This window comes from Thamnophis elegans, chromosome 12 (assembly GCF_009769535.1).
Source record: "Thamnophis elegans isolate rThaEle1 chromosome 12, rThaEle1.pri, whole genome shotgun sequence".
In the NCBI taxonomy this organism is placed as follows: domain Eukaryota; kingdom Metazoa; phylum Chordata; class Lepidosauria; order Squamata; family Colubridae; genus Thamnophis; species Thamnophis elegans.
Window position 1 is genome coordinate 6,577 of NC_045552.1, and position 26,392 is coordinate 32,968.

At 48.2% G+C, this 26,392-nt stretch overlaps 1 protein-coding gene across 4 annotated transcripts; it reads right to left on the minus strand.

Moving 5' to 3' along the window:
* Positions 1 to 745: 745 nt before the first annotated feature.
* LOC116516197 (leucine-rich repeat and fibronectin type III domain-containing protein 1-like protein) lies at positions 746 to 21,233 on the minus strand. 4 transcript variants are annotated; one of them, XM_032228613.1, is made up of 4 exons: positions 21,030 to 21,233; positions 9,502 to 9,669; positions 4,637 to 6,034; positions 746 to 1,423 (listed from the first exon to the last, which is right to left on the minus strand). In XM_032228613.1, the coding sequence occupies exons 2-4, from the start codon at positions 9,510 to 9,512 to the stop codon at positions 922 to 924; spliced, it is 1,911 nt and encodes a 636-aa protein (XP_032084504.1). In that variant the 5' UTR covers positions 9,513 to 9,669; positions 21,030 to 21,233; the 3' UTR covers positions 746 to 921. The 4 variants fall into 4 exon arrangements, with proteins under 4 accessions (XP_032084504.1, XP_032084503.1, XP_032084505.1 ...); XM_032228612.1 differs by having other exon boundaries at positions 20,752 to 21,233; XM_032228614.1 differs by lacking the exon at positions 9,502 to 9,669 and having other exon boundaries at positions 20,752 to 21,233.
* Between the last annotated feature and the right edge of the window lie 5,159 nt (positions 21,234 to 26,392).

Sequence of the window (26,392 nt, forward strand, 5' to 3'; positions counted from 1 at the left end):
ACTCATGACCTCCCGCTCAGAAAAAGAAGTGCTTTGGAGGCGAAAGTTTTTTTGAGCCCAAATTCAAAAACGGACGAGGGGATGAGATTCGGGATGGATTCAATCACCAGAATGGCATTTTCTCATTCCCATCTCGTGCCCCCTCCTAACCATACCGATGGGCTCCGAATCCAATGGTGACGTCCGTTTTGCTCCGTGAATTCATGGAGAGCTAACCCTAACCCTAAGTGGCATTTTCCCAATGGATTTTTCCCATGTACTTTGCCGTAAATGTACATACCGGCTCAAAAGACGTGCCCCCTTCACCGACGCGCTCTGAATCCAATGGTGACGTCCGTTTTGCTCCGTGAATTCATGGAGAGCTAACCCTAACCCTACGTAGAATTTTCCCCAATGGGATTTTCCAATGTATTTTGCCAGGAAATGTACGTAAGGCCAGCTCGAAAGGCGTGCCCCCTCCAAACCGTATCGACGGGCTCCAAATCTAATCGCGATCTCTGTTTTGCTGATATGCGTTCACTATGGAACGTGTGACCCCCTTGGATTTTTTACTCCGTGGTGGTCTCCTTAACTGAGGAATTCTTGTACCGGTCTTCCCTAAACCTTTCTGTTCTTTAAGCTCTGACAGTTCCCCTGACATTTTTTAGCATAATACTGCTTAGTAGTGAGCAACCTGAACTATACGGAAATTTTGTAAGTACCGATCCAGACTTGGTTGCAAATAGATAAGTATGATTAAAAAACCTTCAAAATCACAGTTTATATTTAATATAGTGCAACAAAAATAGTTAAGAATGCAAGAACTTTTACAGATTAAAAAAATAGTGTTTAAAACCATCTGATCTTAAAAATAGACAGTGAAGCTTTAAATACAACCGCTAGTTATTTTTTACTGCTTCTTGCCTGGGACCGGCGTAACTATTAAGGAAAGGCTTCGTTTCTTAAAACAGAGACTTCTGTAGAGGCTGCTTGTTCGTAGTTGAAGTCTGGTATAGTTTTGCCTCTGAGTGGTGAGCTTGAACGTTCTTGCTGGATCCATTCAGCCAGTTTGGAGCTGGAATGTACCAGAGAGTTACTTTGACTACCGTTGGTTTGAGAGCAAACGTTATTCACTTCAGGGTTTTTGGTTTTGTGGTGGTTGATGTAAACTTTGTATTTCAGCAGAAGTATGAAGATAAAAACAAGGACGGACGCCACAATGATGCCTCCGATGATAATAATCATGGTCCCACCAAGAAACTGTGCGTGGAGGGAATGACACTGCCGATATGCCTCCTCTGTGGTGAACTGCACACACCCTACCACCAGGGTCGCTGTCAGGGAAGTCACGCCGTCCTCATAAACAGCAAGGACACACAGATCGTAGTCCCGCCCAGCAACCAGGTCGGTCAGGAAGAAAGACTTGCTAGAAGCCGGGATCATCCTGCAAGAGAAGACAAACTCGGTCTATAGCAAGGAACCGCACAGCAACATCCCTCTCCGCTCCCGTGATTTCCCAAAAGCTAAAGGGATGAACAGGGGAGCCGTTGGCTACTTAGGCAGCGTAACTGTCCCTTGGTGGCCATGTTGGTGTTAAAATGGCAAAGTGTGCGTTATGATATTCAAGTTGATGATATGCGTTCTTATTCTTACTTTGACAAAGCAACGGTATAGTCTGTACGTATATACGTATTTAAATTGCTGATTTTCAATTATGCAAAGGCCCGACATATAGGTTTTTCTCTGATTAACCTAGACATGAAATTTACCCAAGGCCATATTTCACTTTCCATGGGAAGAAGGATTGGGACTGGTAAATTGAGGAAATTAACCAAGGAAGGAAGGAAGGAAGGGAAGGGCTCTATCCCCATCTGCTGTTAGGCAGTGGTGGGATTCAAATAATTTAACAACCGGCTCCGTGCGCGTGGCTAGATGGGCATGTGACTGGATGGGTGTGGCTAGGTGGGCATGTGACCGGATGGGTGTGGCTAGGTGGGCATGTGACTGGATGGGTGTGGCTAGGTGGGCATGTGACCGGATGGGTGTGGCTAGGTGGGCATGTGACCGGATGGGTGTGGTTAGATGGGCATGTGACTGGATGGGCGTGGCCAACTCAATGTCATTCCCAGCAAGGTGGGGCGGCACCTTGCTGTGAGTGATGTTGAGTGGGCCATGCCCACTCAGTCACATGACCGATGCTGCAGAGACAGGCCGATTTCCTACCTTTCCCACCCCCCCTCCGTCCTTGAAGAGACAAAATAAAAGCCCCCCTAAAGATTGCAACTGCCTGCTGAGCCTGCCTGATGATGATCTCACCCAGCGGCTTCTACATGAAGCCGCTGGGTGAGATCATTCGACGGCATGGGATAAAATACCATCAATATGCGGACGATATGCAGCTGTATCTGTCCGCCCCGTGCCAACTCAGTGAAGCGGTTGACATGATGTGCCAGTCCCTCGAGGCTGTTAGGGACTGGATGGGGCTTAACAAGCTTGTACTCAATCCAGATAAGACCGAGTGGCTGGTGTGTTTCCCTCCTACTAATTGGCCAAGTGTTCCATCTCTCAGGCTGGGGGGTAAAACAGTACGCCCCTCAGACAGGGTTCACAATTTGGGAGTCCTCCTGGACCCACAGCTGACTTTTGAACACCACTTGTCAGCTGTGACCAGGGGGGCATTTGCCCAGGTTCACCTGGTGCACCAGTTGCGTCCCTACCTGAACCGGGAGGCCCTCACAACAGTCACTTGCGCCCTTGTGACCTCTAGACTGGACTACTGCAACGTGCTCTACATGGGGCAGCCCTTGAAGAGTATTCGGAGACTTCAGCTTGTCCAGAATGCAGCCGCGCGAGCGATCGTGGGTGTACCTTGGTTCACCCACGTAACACCTATCCTCCGCGAGCTGCACTGGCTGCCTATTGGTCTCCGGATATGCTTCAAGGCGCTAGTCGTCACTTATAAAGCCCTTCATGGTATTGGACCTGGGTACTTGAGAGACCGCCTGCTGCCAATTATCTCCAATAGACCAATTAGATCCCACAGATTAGGCCTCCTCCGAATTCCATCCGCCGGCCAGTGTCGACTGGCAACTACCCGGAGGAGGGCCTTCTCTGTGGCTGCTCCGACCCTCTGGAACGAACTCCCCGTGGAGATTCGAACCCTCACCACCCTCCAGGCCTTCCGCAAAGCCCTCAAAACCTGGATGTTCCGACAGGCCTGGGGCTAAAGAGCTGTTGCCCCCGTCTCGAATGGTATGACTGTTGTGAGTTTTAAATTATATATTGTTATGTTTGGTTTTTTTAATTTTTGTTTGTATCCCCCTTCCCCGGTTCGAGTTGTGAGCCGCTTCGGGGGAAAAGGGCAGCATACAAATACAATAAACTGAACTGAAACTGAAACTGGCAAAAGGAGGCTAGGGGCAGGCAGCAGCAGCGGCAGGAAGGCCGGCCCGGGAGTTGACTCCTCCAGGGCTTGGCGGCAACAGCAGCCTAGGTCAGACTGGGAGAGGGCTTGTGACGGTGTAGGCAGCTAGGCCATGAGTCAGGACTCGGGGCGTGCTTGCAGGCTCACTCACCCAGGGAGAGCAGGGCTGAGGCAGAAGGCCAGTGTCAGGCCTGCAGCCGGTTCCTTTTAGGATCTTTGGCCTGCCACACACTCTATTATTTTACTGTGCTTTTGATTAGTAGGGAATTGGGAGGGAGAATAGTAAGGAATAGAATGTGTTGTCAAAATAAAGAAATTCCTTTCTAGAAGCCCAAGGTTTCTACGCCTCTGAGCCCGACCGGACCTGGATGGACGGAACTGCCAGCGTGGCAGTGGAAGATTGGACCATGTGATGGACTTGTGGGTGTGGGAGCAAGCTCATGAACTTTCAACTGGATGGGAACCCCGGGAAGTTTTCAGATTTGGGTTTTCCACAGATGTGCCAACATGTCTCTCCTTATAAATTGGAAGTTTAAGGAAAACTCTGCCTTGGACTCTGATTTAATTTTGGATGATATTTGGAACGCTGACAGCATGCAGCAATGGCGGATGAAGGCATTCTGCAATGGCGTGTGGATGTGATGAGGAGTGACTGGGCAGGGAAGGGCGGGGGTGGCAGGCAGGGGAGGGGCCATCCAGTGGCGTGATTTGCCGGTTCTCCGAACAAGTAACATCCGGTTTGCCCGAACCAGTCTGAACCGGCTGAATCCCACCCCCGTTGTTATGCCTAGACCCAGGAAGCAATTTCAGGAATTTTAGTCTTGTCTTAGGCATGAGGCTGGCTGGGCCAGACACTCTCTCTCAGCCCTAGTAAGGAGGCAAGGGGAAGCATGTAGTCCAAAAATGTGGCCAAAGAAATGACAGGGATTACTCCAGAAGTCACCAGAAATCATGGCACAAAAATGAAATGAAATTGATCAGCCTGTTTTTAGCACATTTCTCATCTATCCTGCATGAAGTTCTGGTTTAAAAGGAACGTGGCTTGGATTTTCCCTTTGGAGTCGCTTCTCTTTTCATTCTGCCTCTTGATGATCTTCCTCCTACCCTCCCAACTCATTCTGTGAGAAGGCATCAAACAAGCGGTGCCCAGTTTTACACCACTGATGGTTGAACTTCCCACCGCTGCCATCTTGCCAGAAATAAACTTGAAACAGGCCTGGTAGGAATGCGTACCTGTACACCAGGATATCATCAGCAGAGCTGTTGTACTGGATCTGGAACATTCGCATCCCAGGAATATGGTGCTGCGAAGGCCACTGGATGAGGGCAGAGGACGAGGTCAGCTCAGCAATGGCCACTTTCCTCTCTTGGAGAGATTTGGTTTCATTAGAGAAGCTGGACTTGGCTGAGATGAGGATATCCGATGGACCCCGCTCAGCTTCTTTGCCAGAGTTCGTGCTGTTAGCAAGATAAGGATATGGGCTGACCAGAAGTTCAACGGGTGCAGTGGACTCCCCTGCAGCGTTGGATGCTATACAAGTATACGTACCCTGGTCTTCTATGGAAGTCACTAAAATATCCAAAGTCCCATTCTCATAGGAAATTGTTCGGGAAGTGTTGGAGACCAATTTTCCCCCTGGTGAAATCCAGCGCATGTATGGTTCTGGATCACCCATTGCTCTACACTTCAAGGAGACACTCTGTCCTTCCGTGATCACTTGCTTTGCTGTTCTGCGAGTGATCATTGGTGGTTCACAGACAAATTCCTCCTCCTTAATAGACCAGAAATACTTGCCCATCAGCTCGGGGGGGGAGGCACAGGTTTCCAGGTCGTCTTCCCTAGTTAGGCGCCGTAGCCACACTAGCTCACAGTTACAGTGCAGCGGGTTCCCTCCAAAGCTCAATACCAGAGACGACAGAGGGGTACCCTTGGGCTTGGCATAGACAGGGATGCGGGAGAAAAGCGGGTCGGGGGGGATCTTCCTCAGCTGGTTAGAAGTCATGTCCAGCCGAGCCAGTTTGTGAAGGTCGGAGAAGATGCCTTCAGGGACAAAATCTATGAGGTTATGATCCAAACTAATAGTATTGGCATTGGAAAGCCTCCCGACCGTTTCCCAGGGGACCTTAACAAGATTATTATAGGATAGATCCAGATCCTCAATTATGTCAATGAAATCATCAAAAGATCCAGGTGAAATATAATGTAACTGGTTGTTACTGAGAATTAAGTGGCGAAGGTTGATCAGTCCTTTGAAGTGATCCTCATCAATATAAGTGAGGCGGTTACTATCCAGGTGTAATGCATGAAGACCTTTAAGATCAAAAAACGCATAAGGCATAATATGACTGATTGTATTTCGTGATAGCGTTAAATGGATCAGGTCTGTCATGTTTGCAAAATCCTTCCTTCGCAAAGTCGTGATGAAATTATCCATCAGTCGGAGTTCTGCTGTCTGTCGGTCAATGGCAGGAGGGACAAAGAGCAGCCCATTCTTGGTACAGAGGATGGTGAAAGAGGGGGACACCCTCTGGCAGCTGCAGCGCATGGGACACATCAGGGCCCTCACAGCCATGGTGCTCGTCATCAGAAGGCAGAAGAGAAACTTTTCCATGGTAAGATATAAAGGGCACCTAAAAAAAAAAAAAAGAAATGGACAAATCCATGAATGTGAATTTGAACCAAACACGCTTTAAACATGAAAAAATAAAGAGAAAGCAACATTTGCCTGGGGATCTACTTAGCTACTCCTACATCGGGCTAATTTTTCAGCTAATCTATCTGCTGTGGACATTTTAAAAAAATAGCCTGAGACTGAAAGATGATTGTGGTTGGAGTCCAGAATCTCATTCTGAGGTGCTCTGGCCTCTTGAATTGCTTTCTACATAAAACCGAGTTTAAGGTTTTAAAAGAAGGCCATACAATTATAAAATCATAAGGAGAGGAAGGGACTGCAATCCCCTTCCCAGGTCAGGAATTATTTCCGATAAATGGCTTCCTACCCCTTTTCTGAAAAATTCCTGGGATGCAAACTATAGAAGGCAAGGTGTGTGTGTGTGTGTGTGTGTGTGTGTGAGAGAGAGAGAGAGAGAGAGAGAGAGACAGAGACAGAGACAGAGAAAGAAAGAGAGACAGAGACCCCACAATGGCTTCAAAGCAGAAATCACAGAGGCTTCAGATTTCAACACCACCTATCTTATCTTATGCCACATCAATCATTAATGGAAACATTGTTCTTATGATTTTACATACTCTAATGTAATGTCCTTGATGGTGGATGCACTTAGAAAGATACATTTGGGATAGAACTGTGCTCCTATGAGAATTACATTTCTTCCTTTCAGCCGCATTAACCTTTTGAAACTATCCAGGGTGCTTACAGTATTTTATTCCTGAAACTGTTACACTGACATTGCTCCTGCTTCCTTTAAAGGAAGCAATAACACAGATATAGTAATTATGTTTACTGCTTTGGCAAAAAAGCAAGAAACATTATATAAAACCATGAAAAATAACTTATGTATGTGGGTCAGAATTTTGCATCAGTCTGCCACAAGATGTCAGGAATGTTCAGAGCACACCGGGAGGAAGAACCCCTTGATCTGCCATGAGCTTCCTTTTTATATCTTGATCAGTTCTCCTGCTGCCTGATTTGAATTTTAATGTGAGCTGATGTCCGGCAAAGGGGGGGGGGGGTTTGCCACATCAGTCACACTACTTTCCTACCAATTAATTCCATCGTGTTTCCTAGTTGTTGTAATAGATCCAGCCCTTCTTTGTCTGATGGTTGCATTTTGTTCGTGCGTTTGTATCCTTGAAATTGCAAACTTAAAAATATGTCTGATACAAAGAGAAGCATTCCGACTGGTAGACTTCTCATTATTTTGAAGGGCCAAATTCTTTTCCCACCACAAACCTCTTGCAATAGAGCACGAAGTTGATAGCAACCATTTGCACATCTCTCACTTAATTTTTATCCTCTATTACTCCAATGTTTCAAAACTGGTCTTCCTGAAAAATCTATAAATTAAGTGCAGCGCAAAGCAGCTTCCATTCACTTGACAATAAATCCATCTAGGTTAGAGGAAGGCTACTCCAAGAAGCTCAAGAAGAGGTTGCCTGATCAGACCAGAACCAAAAAGCCCATCTCGTTAAGCATCACGAGGGGCTGCTACAGAGAAGCAATGAGACTTCTCTCTAATTCGCTTAACGCTGCAGTCTCTGAAGAAATCCTCCCTCAATTCTCTCCACCTCACTGGGGGGGGGGGGAGGGGACTTTCATCTCCTTTCTGAAGATGATTCCATGACCAATGATTCTAGGAAAGTGACCTCTTTCACATGACCACAGAATGTGATTTTTTTCAGCCTTCCACAACCCACATCTTTGCCAGGGGTGGGTTCTGGCCAACGTTACTGCCGGTTTGATCGTGGGCACGCGTTGGATGAGTGCTGTGCGCACATGCACAGTCCAATGGAAATTGTTCTGCGCAGGTGCAGAACTAAAAAACAATATGGCGGCAGCAACGGCGTAACTGGGAAACCGGTTCGGGGGTGTGGCCAGCCTGGGTTGCTGCCGGTTCTGCGACCCAGGCCAGCATACCACTACCGGTTCAGCCGAACTGGGCCGAACCGGTAGGAACCCACCTCTGATCTTCACTCACCAGACATACTGAACTTGTAAACCCCCCCAAATTCTAAGCCCCTCACAAAACCTGAATGTTTCCTTGGTGCCATTACAAAAACGAAAACCCACCCTGGAGCCACTGGAACAATCCAGAGAAGGGAGGTAGGTGGGGTTTTCCTTTCCTTTCTTGAGAACCTGCCCCATCACCTGTGGAAAAGACACAAAGCTGCTACAAAATAAAAATGCTAATTTACAACCACCCCAAGGGCCTCTAGGCCATGCATACTTTTTGACTGACAACCAGTTTTTCTTCCCATCTCATCCTCTTCACTGCGAGATGATTCTTTCCACACCAGAAGCTCAACGTTGCCTCGGACCTCAGTTCAGTAAAGTGCTCTGTCCCTTTTTTGCTGTAAAGCCACAGCAGCCTATTTTTTTCTGCTATCAGTGGACCCACGCATTTCCTACAAGATGCGCAAAATATTTTCCCATGCCTCATAAATGTGAATAGAACTAGGCTGCCCACTGGGGGATCCCGGGTCCTTGCTTCTGTGATCCGAAAGGATTTCTGTGGCGCTGGACTATCTCCACCACTTGCTTTCCAGAGAAACCTCCCTCTCCCTCCCTTCTTGCAAGCAGATCGGCCAGGCCTTCTTGAACTCTTCATAGCACCCCTTTTCATGGGTGATCTTTTTCCCAGAACAGAATCACCTTGACGCGGGGATCTTAAGGCCGTATCGACCTTTGACTATTCGAACGGAAGCCCAAGCGCTTCCTAAAGAAAGCACTTCCTTTAGAATCAGCAGGAACACAACCGTTCGCCTCCTACAGATCTGCAGGGAAAGCCTGTTCCCAAGAAAAGGCCCCTGATGGCGGAGCCCCATCTCCAACGTGCCCACCCTGGACTTCTCAAGGCAGGGGCTCCACGCAGGGAGATTCCACTCGAGGCCGTCTGTCTTAATCCTGCTCCATGGGGCGTTAGTCGGGCACCGTTTGGAGTGCTGGGTCAAGTTCTGTAGACTTCACTTTAAAAAGCACATGGGTCAGATTGAGCGAGTCCAGAGAAGGGCAGCAAAACGGTTCAAGGTCTGAGGGAGAAAACACATCAGGAGAGATCGAAGGAACTAAATACGCGCAGCCTGGAGGACAGAAGGGAAAGGGTGCATGTGACTGAAACCTTTACATATATTAAGGGTGGGAGTAAGATTCTAGAAGGCAGCATTCTCAATATTAAAATATTGATATTTTATTGAAATGCTTCAATATTTCAGTTTTCTATGGTTCTAGCTTCTCTTTCCTCATTCCAGAAATAGGGAAGTTTTGTGTTCTACCACTAAGCTTCTCTGAGCAGTGGGGAGACATCAGCTCCACATTCTGAAAGGACGGAGAGCAACACAGCATAACCTTTTGACCAGACAGAGGAAGCACAGGTAGGCGGGAGGAAAGAGGCAAGGTAAGAAGAGATTCTGCTCTTACTTTTTAAGCATTCCTCAAGTGCACTCCTAAATGAGCTCCAGCCATGCATCTACTTCCTTCAGAAGCTCCTTCCTGATGGATGTACTTGATGTGACAAGTCTTCTACACAAACTTGCATTTTCTCCGCTAACCCAGCAGTTCTAGTGGTCTTGGAGGAAGCCATTCTCCCTGCAATTACAGAGACCATTCTTTTGTACTGGAATTCTATTGGAGCAGAGACTTTGTCAGGTGATGGAACAGATTGCAATAAAAAGGGCTGTGTATGAACACATGCATGTATTTCTGTTTATACGCCTGCCCATCTCAGCCATAGGTAAATCTGGGCAGCAAACACAATTAAAAACATCAGCATAAGAAAAATGTAGACCCCATAAATGTATTTTAATATCTTTAGTTCTGCATAAGGTAGCATTGCCCCCGACAGACCCAGTACACAACTCCCAACTCCTCCTCAAAGAGCAAGTGGCAGTGATGGCTACAAGAGCCTTTGTACAACTGGGGAGTTGTGTACCAGTTGTTCCCTTTTCTGGATTGGGAATCCCTGCACTCAGTCACTCAGACCTAGTGATCTCTCGCTTGGACAAGTGCAATGTGCTCTTCATGGGGTGACCCTTGAAGAGTATTTGAAAGCTACAAACCTGGCTGTGAATGCGGCTGCGTGGATAGTTCCAGGGTACCCCAACGCTGTTATGTAAATTTCACTGGTTACCCATTTGCTTTCAACTCCGATTCAAGGTGTTTACAGGTGTTATCACCTTTAAAGCCCTTTATGGCAGGGGTCCAAATTACCTGAGGGTCCTTCTCACCCCAATGGAATTGGCTCACCACCAATGCCAGCAGAAAGGGCATGCGGCAGACCACGTTGACCAAGGAATTTGGCCTGGCGGTGTCCAGGAGATGAGCCTTTTCTGCTGCAGCCTTTGGAACCCCGCAGTCCTTGGGGTGAGATCTGCCCCCATCCTTCTGTAAAGGTCTTAAAACCTGGCTCAGCCAGTTGGCCTGGAGCCTGGATGGGTGCCTGTCATCCTGTCGTTACTGGATTAACTAGAAGAGTCCCCTCTCTGCTCTATTATTCCCCTGCCCCATCTCTGCTATTTTAGCTATTTCCTGTTAATTTTATTGTATTTATTGCCTCATTGTTTTATTGTTTTAATGTTTATACTAATATCTATACTATAAGCCACCCAGAGTTGTGTGACAGCGAAATGGGTGGTGGATAAATGTAATTAATAAATAAATAAGCAGGGAAGCAAATTAAAATGGAAGCAAGGAAAAATCCATCTGTAATAAATTAATACTTCACTGGCTCAACTAAACAGATGAGCAAAGGCCCTGGGTGAGTTTGTCCTCTTCAAATGTGGAAGGTAATTGATCTCTTCAGCACTTTGGGGTACAACCAGCTGCAGTTGCCATTCCAATAGAAAAAAGAGACTCGTGTGTGACATCACAGCACAATCCATGCCCTTATGAAACTGCACCCTGATGCCTGATGCAAATATGTCAACTGCACTGAGACATCCTGAAGTCTGTTTTCGCACTCCATGCGCACCCCCGCAGATGTTGATGAGAGGATTCTCCACTGCAGACTTCATTACTCCAGCTGCAAAGCCACAATTAATGCCAACCATCTGGAATCCAGCTTAACGCCCTGACCCTGCACTGGTTTTCGTGGCCCTTTATCAGAAATTAAAAGTAAAAAGACAGAGCAAAACTAGAAGCACCCAACTACTGTAGCAGTTACAATTCTAAACGTCATGATCCCACTCCCCACGTAAGCTTTTGTTAAAGCATGGACAATATGACCCGATCAGAGCCTCCTCCAGCACAGCACGGACCCTTACTATCCTTCCGGCCTTCCGCAAAGCAATTAAGACCTGGCTGTTCCGGCAGGTCTGGGGCTGTTGAATTATCCAGCCCCATCCGATGTTATGTCTGTTGCTGAATTTTTAATTGTTTTTATTTTTGTAAACCCCCCCCCCTTTTTATTGTTAGCCGCCATGAGTCTTCCGGGAGTAGGGCGGCATACAAGCTAAATAAACTAACTAGCATCCTGCTTCTGCAGCAACCAACCAGGTGCTTCTTTTGGGAAGCCTTCAAACAGGATACAAGCAGGAGACCTGGGCTCCCTCAGGCTCCCCAGCAGCTACCCCCCCCCCCCCCAAGGCTGCCAGTGTGACCAGAGGCCGTTGCTTACTTGGTGCCTGCCTTTCACTCTTCTTCTAAAGCTAAGTCCTTGGCCCTGACTAACCTTCCAACAGAAATTAATACCCCTTCGTCTGTTTCAAGCCTCCCACGGGAGAATAATTGATCTGGAACGCTAAAGGGATGCATTGCTGAAGACTATCGAGCATCTGGTGGTCAAGATGGTACTTTTCCCTTTTCTAGCACCGAGAACCAAAAGCATGAACTGCCATCTGTCTACAAGGGAGAAAACTTCCTCCTACCAGAAACAAGCCTGTTTAATAATGGTACAACAAGATGACCTATTTAGGTAGCTGACTCTGCCGGTTCCAAGCTCAGTGCTCTCCGGAGAGTCCCAACACTTACATGCAAAACAGGCCATTTATTCCATCAAATACATAGATTGCGCTTCAGGAAGAGGAAGAGAGGAGCAATCAGAAATATGAGACGCTGATCATTCACACTTTGCCAGCATTTTACCTGCTCCTATTTTGGATCCAATGTATTTTCTTCCTACACTTCCCCATGCAACAAGCTTTAGCCTTCTTTTGCTCAAACTCTTCTCACTGATGCTTGGAGCCATTTCAACCTGCTGGTCTTTGTCGATGTTGATGGCAAATGCCACCTTTTTCAGACAGCTCTCCCAAGCAGGAAAGGTGAAAGTGCCCGAGGAGCTCCAATCTCCACTCCGTATTTGAAAGTCAGGAGCTTCTTACAGAAGACGGAAGAAAGATCAGGTGGGACACCAAAGGATTTCCGATTTCCGATTCACCTTAGAAGTCCCGCATGCCACTCATTCCATTATGCCAGCTCAGCTGCCAAAGATATCAATGTGCACCTTGTACATTTTTAGCTAAAAATTATTCAAAAGGGAATTTGCAAATTGAAAGCAACCCTGTTAGTCATTGTCATTGTAGTGAGATAATGCAAAATTGAAGGAATAAGATTGCCTTCCAAAATGAATGTAATCTTTACTTATTTTAACTGTTACATTTCATCCAATATTTCAAAGTATCGATGAAGACCAAACTCTTGCACCTCTTGAATGCAAAGCTTCCTCCCGCAAAACATCAGGCTCCAGTGCAGAAAAAAATCTGCAACTCCCTGGTTGACAGGCTGCCCAGCTCCATCTCTACAGCAGCTCCTGCTGTGCCTGGGGATGAAACCGACACTCCAGGGAAGGACGTGGGAAAGAAAGTGGGAAAGCCCCAAACACAAAACAGGGGATTAGATCAAGACAGCGGATTGACTTGGACTTATGTACCGTTTCATTGTGCCTTATAGCCCTTTCTAAGGGTACAGAGTCACCATTTGGCCCCCACAAGTAGCCAAGATTTGCCCTTCCTTTTCTTTGCAATCTTTCTTCTTCCAAACAGAAATCTACCTGCATTTTGGAAACTGCTCCTTTTGGCCCCTGCTGCTTATCACCAACAGGTTGTATACAGGGGAGTTGTTACCCTGTTTCCCTGAAAAGAAGACCTCCCTGGATAATAAGCTCAATCGGGCTTTTGAGCGCATGGGCTAAAATAAGCCCTCCGCTGAAAATATTGCAACACAGCAGCAGCCATGAGGTGGCCACGCTCGCCGCCTCCTGCGCCTCAAAAATAATAAGACCTCCCCAAAAATAAGGTCAAGCACTTATTTCGAGGGTCAAAAGAAAATGAGACCCTGTCTTGTTTTGGGGAAAACATGGTGTTACTACTCTTTTATTTATTTCTCAAGTATTTTTTAGCATACCTGTGACACCCTCCCCCCCCCCATTATTTTCAAGCTACAGTCTAACCTCTCTGGACCAATGGCATATCTGAATTTTGAAAGCAGGTTTTGTCCCTCTTAGCAACCCACAGAGGCATATAACCCCCCTTCCCCAAACCAATAATATTCAGAAAGCAACTCAGTAAATCAATCAATAGCAGGATGTCTCTCTGTTCAATGCCTAGCCCACTTTTTTAATTAACACCTAGAAGAGAGACAAACTAGCTCTTCCTATTTACATCTTGTGAGCTGTGAGATAAAAGAAATTTCCAGCTTAAAGAACAAAGTATTTATAAAACTGTTATCTAGAAGGATACTTATTATTTGTGCTTTTTAGAGATTATGTGATTCTCAATTCCTTACACAACATAATCAACAACAGAATGCACAATATAATTATTAATGTTTATCTTATTTTCAGAAAATGTACAAAAGTTCGGAATAGTTACATGGTAAAGTAACTACTTTTTCTACTTATTGCTATAAATCAGTTTTTTAAAAGGTCACATAAAATTCACTAGATGAGCAAAAGGGATGCTGATCGTTCCCAATTATCCCAAAAGTGCTTTATCAAAAGGCCATTGGAGTTTGTTTTTTCCTTGAAAATGTTTCACTTCTCACCCAAGAAGCGTCTTCAGTTCTGATTGAATGGAGGGGGGAATGGAAGGATTTATATTCCTTGCACTCTCTAACTAAGAGTCATTGAGGTCACTTGGGGGTTTATCTATCCCCTCAGGATCCCTGAATCAGAGTCCAAAGGAGTGTGGAACCTTCTTGGCACTGCTAAAAAGACTGTGTTGTAAACAGGAGATGGTGTTCAATGTTAACGTGGGTGGCCTCTTTAACGCCTCTTTCAAACCAATGGTCTTCCCTATCCAGAATGTGGACTTTGCCGTGGTCGTTCAAATGAGAGTGGACTGCTGAATCTTGTCCTGAGGTTTGTTCTCCTATGTTGTGCCATGTATTTATGGAGTGGTTGTTTACATTCTACTGCATATATCACATTGCTGCGTTTATGTCTGGATGTTTTATGCTTGGGATGGACAAGCTTCTGCCTCATCTGTGTGTGTGTGTGTGTGTGTGTGTGTGTGTGTGTGTGTGTGTGTTCTGTAATCAACTCTGTAATGTCAGTTCTGTGGACTGAGACATTCAGTTCACATGGGAAGATGTCAAGGAAAATAGTCTAGCTTTCCTGGACTGAGCACTACACATGAAGAAAAAACAGAAGCCTTAACACTGATGTCTACAGAACCCTCCCCCCCACCCCCACAGATCAGTATTTACATTTTGATTCTTGCTACTCATTGGAGCACAAAATGAGAGTGATCAGAACCTGATCAGGGATCTTGGAGTCCTAGTAGACACCACTTAATTATGAGCCAGCAGTGTGCTGCAGTTGCCAAAAAAGCCAACACAGATCTAAGCTGAATTAAGATTATAGAATCGATAACACAGTGTATTACTATTACATTAATAAGGCCTTGGCAAGACCACACTTTAAATATTGCCGCCAGTTTTGGTCACCATGTTATAAGAGATGTTGAGACTCTTTTAGAAAGAGTGCAGAGAAGAGCAACGAACATGATTAAAGGACTGGAGCCTAAAACATATGAGGAACGGTTGCAGGAGTTAGGTACGTCTAATTTAATGAAAAGAAGGATTAGAGGTGACATGATAGCAGTCATCAAATATTTGAGGGGTGCAGGTTTGAGCAGCAGGTTGGACTAGAAGGCCTCCAAAGGCCCTTCCAACTCTGTTATTCTGTTAACTGCTTCCGAAACACACAGGAGAGCAAACCCATCAGTACAAGATTCGGTGATCCTTCTGCATTTGAAAGACAAAGATCACTTTTTTGAGGACACATTCTAAAGACGTCATCTATATTAAAATTGAACAGCCTTCTCTCAACAGAAGGGGAGGGATAGGACATCTATCTGGCACCATTTATCTCCTGTTTGCAACACATTCATTTCAGCAGTTCTAAGAAGGCCCCGTACCCATTTGCTCTCTGATTCAGGTGACCCTTAGAGCAGTGGTCCCCAACCCCCGGTCCGCGGACCGGTGCCGGGCTGTGGAGTACCTGGCACCGGGCCGCGCAGCGGCCGGGGGCCATGATCGCTGCAGCGGCCGGGGGCCATGATCGTTGCAGCGCAAAGGCTCCTGGCCGTGCGCAAAAGCTCCTGGGCCGTGCGCAAAGGCACCAGGGAAGAGAGCCCCGCGCAGGTACGCAATCAATGTGTCGTCGCGAACAACGCCCCCCCACCCCTGCGCGCGCTCAGCGGGCCACGGTAAAATTATCAAAGGCTGACTGGTCCGCGGCGATAAAAAGGTTGGGGACCACTGCCTTAGAGCACTTAAACCCCCAAGTGGCCTCAATGATTCCCAATGCTAACAACCAGATAACTGCAAGGAATATGAATCCTTCCACCACCCCCACCACCCCATTCAATCAGAATTTAAGATGCTTCTTCGATGAGAAGCAGAAAGTCTTCAAGGAAAAAAACAAAGAAAGTACAACTGCCGCTTGAAAAAGCACCTTTGGGACACCCATAACCCGCATGACTGAGTCTTCATAGATATTCAGTTCCCAATTTTTTTCCCCGGATTGCTTGTCAGCCTAGATTCACACTGTCAACAAGGCACAGTTTTCAAGCCAGTCCCAGACCCTGCACACATCTCTCTCTTTTCCACCTGCTGTCCTTCTCATTTACTATTCTTATAAAATAATAAATGCAGAATATTGCTGTAAAAGTCCAATAAATAAATAAACTTTCCAAGCACTCAGATTTCTGAATTACAAGGTGTAGCCACAAAGATGCAGCTTTCAGGAGAGGACCACTGAGGACCAATTTATCAATGGGTCAGGAGGCATCTATGGCAAGGAACTCTTTCCTCTTGCCCATTCTTCTTGCTCCCAGTTAAGCCCACCTACACTTGCACTCCTTCACGAGGGCAACAATCTGTCAAATGATGTGAAAAACAGTCAACATTTTTGCACAATTCTCAGCATCTGATTTTACAAAGAAAAAAATATATATTTTTAAGCTGACAATCCCAGCAAAGAGCAGGACCAAGTGCTGGGATCTTGGAACTGACTGGGCAGGTGATCCAATACACTTTTCTGGTGTTTGAAGGATACTGAAATTCCCAGGACAGTTGCTGTGAGGAGAAGGTTTTGACTAATCATAAATACAAATTTTTTGTTGTGGAGCACCTGAGCGTCAGAGCTATCAGGCTCAGGGAACACTGGCTGGATTTAGGAGGGGGGAAGCCGTTTTTCTCCCTCCAGAGGCTTCCCTGAAGCGCAAACCAGAAGTGTGTTCCCGAACTGACAGGGCAACGCCTCGCGTGTCCTCAGAAATGGCTCTGTGTGCCACCTGTGGCACGCGTGCCATTGGTTCACCATCACGGATATATAGTTATGGTAAGGGGGGGTTAACCTTTAGATGACTCTGACTTTTAAACTGGGCTAAAATGAAACTAACCTTTGCATTACTTTAACTGTTAGATTGCACAAAAGTGAAACTAACCTTTACATGACTCCAGAACAATTATATGGAGGTGGGTTTTTTCTAGTTTATAATTGGTTAAGGCCCTGTGTGCCTAGAGCAGTGATGGCAAAGCTTTTGTGGCTTGCGTGCCAAAGGCGGTGGGAGCGCGCGGGGGGGTGTCGTGCATAGGCATGCCCCCCCTAATGCTATGCGCACCCCAGCATGCATGCGTGCCAGACTAGTGTTCCCCCTCCCCATTTTTGGTGTGCTTTTTTCGCCCTCCCCAGGCTCCAGAGGCTTTATAGGAGCCTGGGGAGGGCGAAAACAGCCTCCCCTTCCCCCCTCCCGGAGGCCCTCTATAGGCTTCAGGAGCTTCACTTCAGGAGGTTTCCTGAAGCCTCCGGAGTGGGAAAAATGGGCCCTGTGGGCAAACCGGAAGTTTGGGAACGGACCTCTGGTTTGCTCGTAGGGTCGTTCTTCGCCCTCCAGAGTCTTCAAGGAAGCCTCCGGAAGGCCACTGAAGGCTCTGGAGGACAAAAACGGCCCTATGGACAAACCAAATGTCCAGTTTGCTCCTAGGGTTGTTTTTTGCCCTCCGGAGCCTTCAGGGAAGCCTCTTGAAGGGCCATGAAGGCTCAAGAGGGCTAAAACCAGCCCTACGAGCAAACCGGAAGTATCTTCCTGAAGGTCCGGTTTGCCCATAGGGCCAGTTTTTTGTGCTCCGGGGGCTTCAGGGAAGTTCCTGGAGCCTCCGGAGAGCAAGAAATGGCCTCCAAAGAAGGCTGAAGTCAGCTAGCCAGTGCACACATGCAATGCCTCGCATGCCCGGACAAAGGACTCCATTTGCCACCTGTGGCATGCGTGCCATAGGTTCGCCATCACGGGCCGAGAGTATAAAGAACAGGCATTAGCCTGCAGTTCCTCAATTCCATTTTTGAGTCAATAAAAGCTGTTGCAGCTCTGCTGGCCTGGTTCTTGCCTACTGAAGCCACAATAGTATTCTTCACTGTGGTAACAATGAGGAATATTCTGAAAAGAGAAACCCACCTACTGTTACAGGTAGTCCTTGATTTACAACCATTCATTTATTGACCGCTCAAATGTACAATGGCACTGAACAAGGTGACTTATGATCATTGCAGCATCCTCACAGTCATGTTATCCAACGCCAGGTGTTTGTCAACCAACATGTGCTTACAAAGGTTGCAGCATCTTGGGTTTAAAACCCAGATTGTTCTAAGCAGGAAAACCTCAACATTCAGTTTCAGTCACGGAGCCAGTTAATCAAGGGGTGATGAACTCCTTTGGCTGAAGGTGTTAGGCACCCATCTATTGGAGATGATTCGTTTTTGATGGGCAAAATAACCTCTTCCTGTTCTATGATTTTCTGTCTGTGTCTGTAAGAGAGAGAAGCCGCGAGACTTTCCCGTGATCTCCAAAAGCAACGACTAGATATGTCATTGGGGGTGGGGGAGCACTGAGGTCAGTTGAAATTTGAATAGCTGCAAGTACCCCCATTTCAGCTGAACCCTGTGGAGCAAAAGGGTTCAGCCTATTTGGGAAACTAAGAACAGACCCAAAGCCTTGATCCTTGAGAGGTAGCAAACCTCACACTCCCTCACACTGCCTGATGTTGCCTAATTGGGTACTGAAACGTCTGGAAGCAAACGGCCGAGCACCGAGGTTTCTACACTTGAACCCAGATGGAGGAAACCTTGGTTGTGGTTAGAATTTATGCACATATCCTAACTTGGGCACAATTTGCAGCTAAATTATAGTTCTTAATTGAGGAAATTCAAATAGCTCTTACCCTAATGACACTCAGAAATTCCTTAAAAACGTGGTTGCTCTTCCAACCCTTGGTGCACGATGGTTGTGAAGAGCTTGTATGTTTAGCTTCTGATTTGTTTTGTTTTTTTAAATTGATCTTGCAGTCGCTCTTTAGGCAACTTACCATTATCTTAGACGTCTCTTAATGTATCTGCAGCTGCTAAGTGGTGCAGAGGATGCCAAAAGGGTTGGTTTCCATGCTGACCCAATGCAAATGGATAAATGAAGGCCAGTTTTCAGCACAAAGGCCTAAAGACAGGCTCTGAATGAAGAAGGCACTCCTTGTGAAAATGATGCCTATATCTTTTCAAACAGAGGTGGGTGTCTTCTCTCCCTCTCTCCCTCCCTCCCTCCCTCCCCCCTCCCCCTGGTCGATTGCTTCTGCACATAGGCACTCCAGTGAGCCAACGACTCCAGAAAATCTGAGGCCTGCTGCGGGAAAGAGATGGGCCCACCTCCTTCCCATAGGTCTCGCGTTCCCACAGGAGTGTCACAGGAACCAAAAAACCAACCCTTTCGGCCAGGACCAGCAGCAGCAGCAGCAGCAGGGCAAGGGAGCTGAAGCTAAGGCCCTATAGAAAAAGGTGTGCTGCCCTATGAGATCCACCAGGGAAAAATCTCTGGTGGCTGATTTGGAAAAGAGGCTTCTAGCAGGTGAAGCCTTGGAAACAGGTGGGTGGGTGTATTTCTTCATTAAGCCACACCCACCTTCACATTTCAAGCCACCCTTTTTCTTTTCTTTAGGAGGAGTTGCTGCTGCTACGGCTGTTATGCTCTTGATCTATGCCATTATTGACACACGTGTATTTGCTTAGACAATCCTAAAACATTTGGAAAGAAAAACCACAACCTTCTATTCGGGTTCCACACAGAAAACACAAAAAGCACGAGGCTCTGCCGGCCACCAGGTCAGGCCCCATCCCGCCAGCTGAGCAGAGAACGGAGACCCTGGCTGAGAACCCGCAGAACTCGGAGCCGGCACGGGACCCGTCCTCCCGTGCACACCGGTCCAGGAGCGAGCCGGCCGCAAGCGTCACTCGAGGGTCCCCGCTTTTTCTGCTGGGGAGGGGCAAGAGAGGACGGTCCCTCCCTCCCTTGGTGACACCAAGAATCACCGCAGCAGCTTTCTCAGTCCAGCCGCCGGTTTGAAGCCATCCTTTGGCAGGCGCAACGCCCCCCCGCCCCCGCACACTGGCGGACGAAACCCACGACCTGGACATGGTTGCCCAGCGGAGGAGGGGTCCCCCAGACGGATGCCGGCGCTCCAACCGCGCTGCCAAGCAGGCCCGGGCCAAAGACGGCAAATGACACTCGCTTCGCCTGCCCAAGGATGCGGACCCCAGACCGGCGCGGCTCTCGGCTACAAAGCTGCCCCGTGGAGAGGCCCTGGCCCGAGACCTGCAAAAGGCGGAGAGGCCGAGCAGCTTCCGCAGGTGAAGGCCAAGAGAAGACGCAGGCGCCCCAGCGGAGCTGGAGATCAGACGCGACCCACACCGGCCGGCTTCCCCCTCCCGACGGGGCGCTGCACTGCCCCGCTCGTCGCGAGAGCTCCGGTTATCCGACTCGGCCCGAAGCTACCTCCGCGCCACAGGGGAAGCAAGCGCTCCCCACTCCCCGCTAGGGGTTCCCCGCCGCCAGGTGGGCGCTTCCGAGCAGCCGCCCAGATTGGCCAGTAGGGGCCACGCGCGAGCTGCTGACAAGAGCTCATCCCCCTCGGAGGAAGCCTGGCACGAGTGGAAAGAGGCCGTTCCGCCAGCAGCAAGAGCGCGCACACGCACCCCGAGCATCGAAGCGCCTCCTCCTCCTCCTCCTCCTCCCGTTCCCCCGCTTCACAACCTTCACGGGGCCCGGAGGAAGGCAGCCGCTGCCGCCCTGGGCAACCCGGAACACGCTTAGGGCTCCCGCTGAAGCCCCGCCACGCCTTCCCCGCAGGCAGGAGCGAAAAGACCGCAACCGCCCCACCCCAGGACGCCGCCCTCGCCTCCCGGCTCACCTTGAGGCCTGCCATCAGTCGGGAAGGGGCCCGCCCTACCTGCCCCCGGCCCCTTGCCGGCGACGATGGTCCTCCCCGCACGGAGAGTGAGCAAGAGCAGGTCGCTCGCCTCCGTCGAGGCCCGGCGCGCCGGCCTGGAAGCCCTCCGCCCCCGCCGCTCCTTGGTCTCCTCCACGAAGGTTGACCCGCCACCGGGATGACAGGCGGCGACTGCGCAATTCTGGGCAAAGGCGAAGGTGGGCTGCCGCCGCGACGCCCCTCTGGCCGCGCGCTTTTACCTGGCCCGACGGCCGCCCTTCGCGGCTCCGCCTCCTCTGCGCGCCGGAGTTGGTAGGCGAGGCTGGCCATGCGCTCGCCGGAAAAGCTCCTCCTGCCGGCTCGTCACACGCGCGGCACCGTCCGCCGGCGCTACGCCTGCTTCGTTCGGCAGCCCCCTCTTCCGACGAGGCCAACTGGGGGCGCCGCCCCCTCTCGTGGCTCCTGTCCCCCTGACGCTCCCGCGCGATCGCCGCGGCCGAGCACGTTCGGTAGCCGCCCCCCTGACGGTCCACGGAAAGCGCTAAGGAAGCCAGTCCGCGGCCGTCACGGCGGAAGGATTTTCGGCCGCTGGGCTGCTGAGTGGGCAGCTGCAGCGAGTGCGCCGCCGCCTCTGAAGGAAACCGCTGCCAGAAGACGCGGAGGAGGAGAGGGCGCTGAAGGGGAGGGGGCGTAGAAGCAAACCAGCCGACGGCTGTGTTGAGGCTTGGTGCGACCGCGTTTCCCTGCTGTGCCCCCCCCCCCCCCCACACACACACACACACACGCCGGTGCTGCTGGGAGCAGAATATGGTCCGGAGATGTTTATGCCTAGTCTAAGGAAGAGCCCGAGTAGGGGGTGATATGGTACGCATATCCCAATATCTAAGGGGCTGCCACGAAGAAGGGGAGGACTTATTCTCCACCTGAAGGCAGGACAAGAAGCAAGGGACAGGAAGTTGTACCCTAGAACTAAGGAGGAATTTCCCGGCAGTGAGAACAATTAACCAGTTGAGTTTTCCTCCAGAAGTTGTGGATTCTCCATTACTGAAGGTCTTCGGGAAGAGACCCGACTACCCCTTGTCTGAAATGGTCTAGAGCAGCAGTTCCCAATCTTTCCAGCTCCAAAGGCCGATGGGGGGAGGAGGAGGGGATGGTTTCGATTGCACTCTTGCCCGCTGCTCATGAGGCCTGGTCCCCAACAGGCTGCGGCTGCAGACTGGAGGTTGGGGCCCCCTGGTCTCCTGTTTGAGCAGGAGGCTGGACTAGAACACTTCTAAGGTCCCTTCTAACTCTGGTGTGTTTCTGCTCTCTGCAAATCAGCCTCCATCCATCAGCATACAAATAGGGGGATTAACACTCCCCAAGAGCAGGCAGAGGGAGGGGGCAATGACCTCACTTACAAGAGTGCCCCCCTCAGGACAGGCAGACGCCTCTGGGCAGCAGAGAACAAAAACCTGGACCTCAGCTATTCCACAGGTGAAGGATTTGAGATTTCTTTTGCTGGGTCTCTGTGACAGAATTGGCCACAACTATCTCCCATGCCCAGAAAGTGCACCATTGCTCTTGGTGCCAGGCTGGAGATATTTCAAACCCAGGGCAGAAGAGTCCAGAAACTCTACTATAGGGAAGGACAGGCCTTGGCAGGAATGCCAGTTGCCCTGACCCTCAGGAAAATTGCCAGGCGTGGTTTCCTTTCCTGGTCCTGGTGAAGACAAGAAGGAGGTTGTTTTCATTTCAATGGAGAGAAAAACTGGGCAAGCCAAGTAAATGGCACAGATTTCTGCCAGCCTCACTTGTTTGGTGTGCAGGTGAGAAATACTCTTCCTCTTTCTGATTGGCACTTAACCAAGAAGCATTGTTGTAATGTGGTAGTCTGTTGGTGGTGGGGCAGATCTTAGGACTTGCAATTAACCACAAAAATGGTGGTTAAACTCTTACCTGTCAAAACATTGGACAGAGACCTGGCCAGAGATGGAACTGGGCTCCCGGCTGTTGCTGTCTGAGTCTCTTGATCTAAGTTATTTAGCAACAGCACAGAAAGCCTCAGAGCATGGACGCCTCCAAGATCCAAGCACAGGCAAGCGATTGGCAGGCAGCTCAGGGCCTTTTCTGTGGGTTGATGTCTTCCTGAGCAACTTGCTCACAGAGATGGGCCCTGGAGCAAAGCTGGATTGGCAGCCACAGATTCTGTGGCCTGGGAAGCCAAGTGCAGGAGGACCCTACGAAGTTCCTAGCAGCTGAATTAATGCCATTTACAATCCCTCTGCCACATGCATTCTCTTGCCCCTTCCCACAGCAAGCGGCTCCCAGCAGACCTAAATTCCCCTTTACCCTGCAGGAGCCTGGTTGGGAACCTGTTTCTGAGCAAAGACAGGGCTTAAAATGCGTGCAGGCCATTTCACCTGTAAAACATCCCAAAGCAATACAATATAATAGCAGAGTTGGAAGGGACCTTGGAGGTCTTCTAGTCCAACCCCCTGCCTAGGCAGGAAACCTTATACCTTTTCAGACAAATGGCGATCCAACATCTTCTTAAAGACTTCCAGTGTTGGGGCGTTCACAACTTCTGGAGGCAAGTTGTTCCACTGATTAATTGTTCTGTCAATTCTAAGTTGCTTCTCTCCTTAATTAGTTTCCACCCATTACTTCTTGTTCTGCCCACAGATGCTTTGGAAAATAGTTTAACTCCCTCTTCTTTGTGGCAACCCCTGAGATATTGGAACACTGCTATCATGTCTCCCCTAGTCCTTCTTTTCATTAAACTAGACATACCCAGTTCCTGCAACTGTTCCTCATATGTTTTAGTCTCCAGTCCCCTAATCATCTTTATTGCTCTTCTCTGCACTCTTTCTAGAGTCTCCACATCTTTTTTACATCGTGGCGGCCAAAACTGAATCCAGTATTCCAAGTGTGGCCTTACCAAGGCCTTATAAAGTGGTATTAACACTTCACGTGATCTTGATTCTATCCCTCTGTTGATGCAGCCTAGAACTGTGTTGGCTTTTTTGGCAGCTGCTGCACACGGCTGGCTCCTGTTTAAATGGTGGTCCACTAGGACTCCAAGATCCCCCTCACAGTTACTACTATTGAGCAATGTACCACCTATACAGTACCTATGCATTTTGTTTTTCTTGCCTAAATGTAGAACCTTGCTTTTTTCACCATTGAATTTCATTTTGTTAGATAGCACCCAATGTTCAGGTTTGTCAAGATCCTTCTGTGTCTTAAGCCTGTTTTCTGGAGTGTTGGCTATTCCTGCCATCTTGGTGTCATGTGCAAATTTGATGAGTTCCCCATTTATCCCCTCATCCAGATCATTGCTGAAGATGTTGAAGAGTACTGGGCCTAAAACAGAGCCTTGGGGTCCTCCACTGCATACTTCCCTCCGTGTAGATGCAGTTCCATTGAGGACTACACATTGAGTGCGGTTGGTCAGCCAGTTATGGATCCACCTGGTGGTGATGCTGTCTAACCCACATTTTTCTACTTTGTCTAGTAGTAGGCTATGGTCTACTTTATCAAATGCCTTGCTGAAATCCAAGCAAATTATATCAGCCGCATTCCTCTGGTCCACTAATTTTGTCACTTTGTCGAAGAATGCAATAAGATTAGTCTGGCATGATCTGTTTTTGACAAACTCATGTTGGGTTTTGGCTATTACTTTGCTTACTTCTAGGTGTTCGCTAATTCGTTGCTTGATTATCTTTTCCAGAATCTTCCCTGGTATTGAGGTCAGGCTGATAGGTCTATAGTTTCCGGGATCTATTTTTTTTTCCTTTTTTTGAAGATGGGAACCACATCAGCTCTTTTCCAGTCCTCTGGCAGTTCCTCGCTGCTCCAGGACCTCTCAAAGATATAGTTCAGTGGTTCTGAGATCTCGTCTGCCAGTTCCTTCAGAACCCTCAGGTGTAAACAGAAACAAATAATTGATTACATTAAAGCAAATGCAATAAGATGTACAATAAGCAATAGTCCTGATCTCCAGGAGCCAACAGATGGACAAGGGGGTGACAGGAGATTAGAACTTCACATTCATATCCTAGTTTACAGCTCACCATATAATTTTGGACTTGCCAACCTTTATAAACTTGATTTCAAAATCCAGAACTAGAAAAGGTAGGGAAATCAAAAGTAAAAATAGACAGTTCATTCAGTTGGTTCGAGTTCCTTGGACAAATACTCTCCAAAATGGATTGCTAACAAGCAACTCTTCTTGTGTGTTCAAATATGCATTTGTACCACATGGTAAAAGAAATCAGATAGGATCAGGAAGTCAAGTCACCCTTATCACTTGCATTTTCACAACTAGACACAAAGATGTTTTTTCCTGAATGCCATCAGTCTGTTAAACAACTAATTCCCACATCACTGTCATATTCCTACTGAGACTGTATTACTATTATTCTCCTCTTCCTTCCTAGTACCTATCTCTTCCCACTTATGACTATAACCATGTTGCTTGTATCTTTAAAATTTATATTGTTTTGTTTCCTAGTTTAATTTGATTGCTTATTAGTAACCTATGACTATCACTAAATGTTGTGCCTTACGATTCTTGATGAACGTATTCTATTTTATTTTTCTTTATGTACACTGATAGCATCTGCACCAAAGACAAATTCCTTGTGTGCCCAATCACACTTGGCCAATAAAGAATTCTGTTCTATTCTATAGTAAACTATAATAGTTACTTTATCCCATGAGCAGAGATGCCCTGGTGACCACCAGATGGAGCTCCTGTGGGAAAGACTCCCCAAGCAGGCTGGAATGGTCTCGTGCCCCCAGTCCTGCATCCAAATACGCCCGATGGAACTGGGGCAGCCCCCATCCCCATCCCAGGCCAAGCCCCGTCCACCAGAACTGAAGCCTGGGCATTGTTTGAGGGCACGAGGCTGGGGAAGGGGAGAAGGGTTCTTCTGATAAAGGTTGTCCCTCTGTCCTTTTCTGGGTTCTTAAATGCTTTTCCTAAGGATTTCCCAAAAGTATGCAAAGTATTTTGTAAACCTTCAGTTGCCTTTAGCCTTTAAATGAGACGTGGAAATTGTTCAAAGAAAAAAGATCTTTAAATGGCAACATCTGCACTGGTCCATTAAGGACATGAACCACATTGTTTTCTATGATTTCACACAACTTCTCACAGCTGCCCACACACGTTTGTTCAAACCACACTCCAGATGGCAATCAAAGAGAGTGAGTTGCATTTTCTCAGGCTCCAAACTCTGCCATGTGGGGGCTGGAGAAGCCGCAGAAGAGCACATTTGAGCAGGATGCTTCCAGGCAGATGGCGCCCGATACGTGCTGCTCTAAAGGAATTCTGCAGCTGCTTTGTCTTTCCTTTTTAATGAAAGGGGGAAAAGATGTGTGAGAGGATTACAAATGTAAAATTTCCATGAATTGGATTATTCTACAAAGTTCTACTGAGAGCATCATGAGGCAAAAAAGAAGCATCAAAAGTCTTGCCAGCTTGGAGGAAGGAGCTGCTCAAAGTGAGAAGATAGGACATCAATGCTACATCTCTGCATTGAAACTATCCTGAAGTGGGCATCACTGAACCACGGCTTCCCCCACTCGTGAGGGAAGAAACACTCGTGGAATTCAGTGGCAGGAAGAGCAGAAATGATGC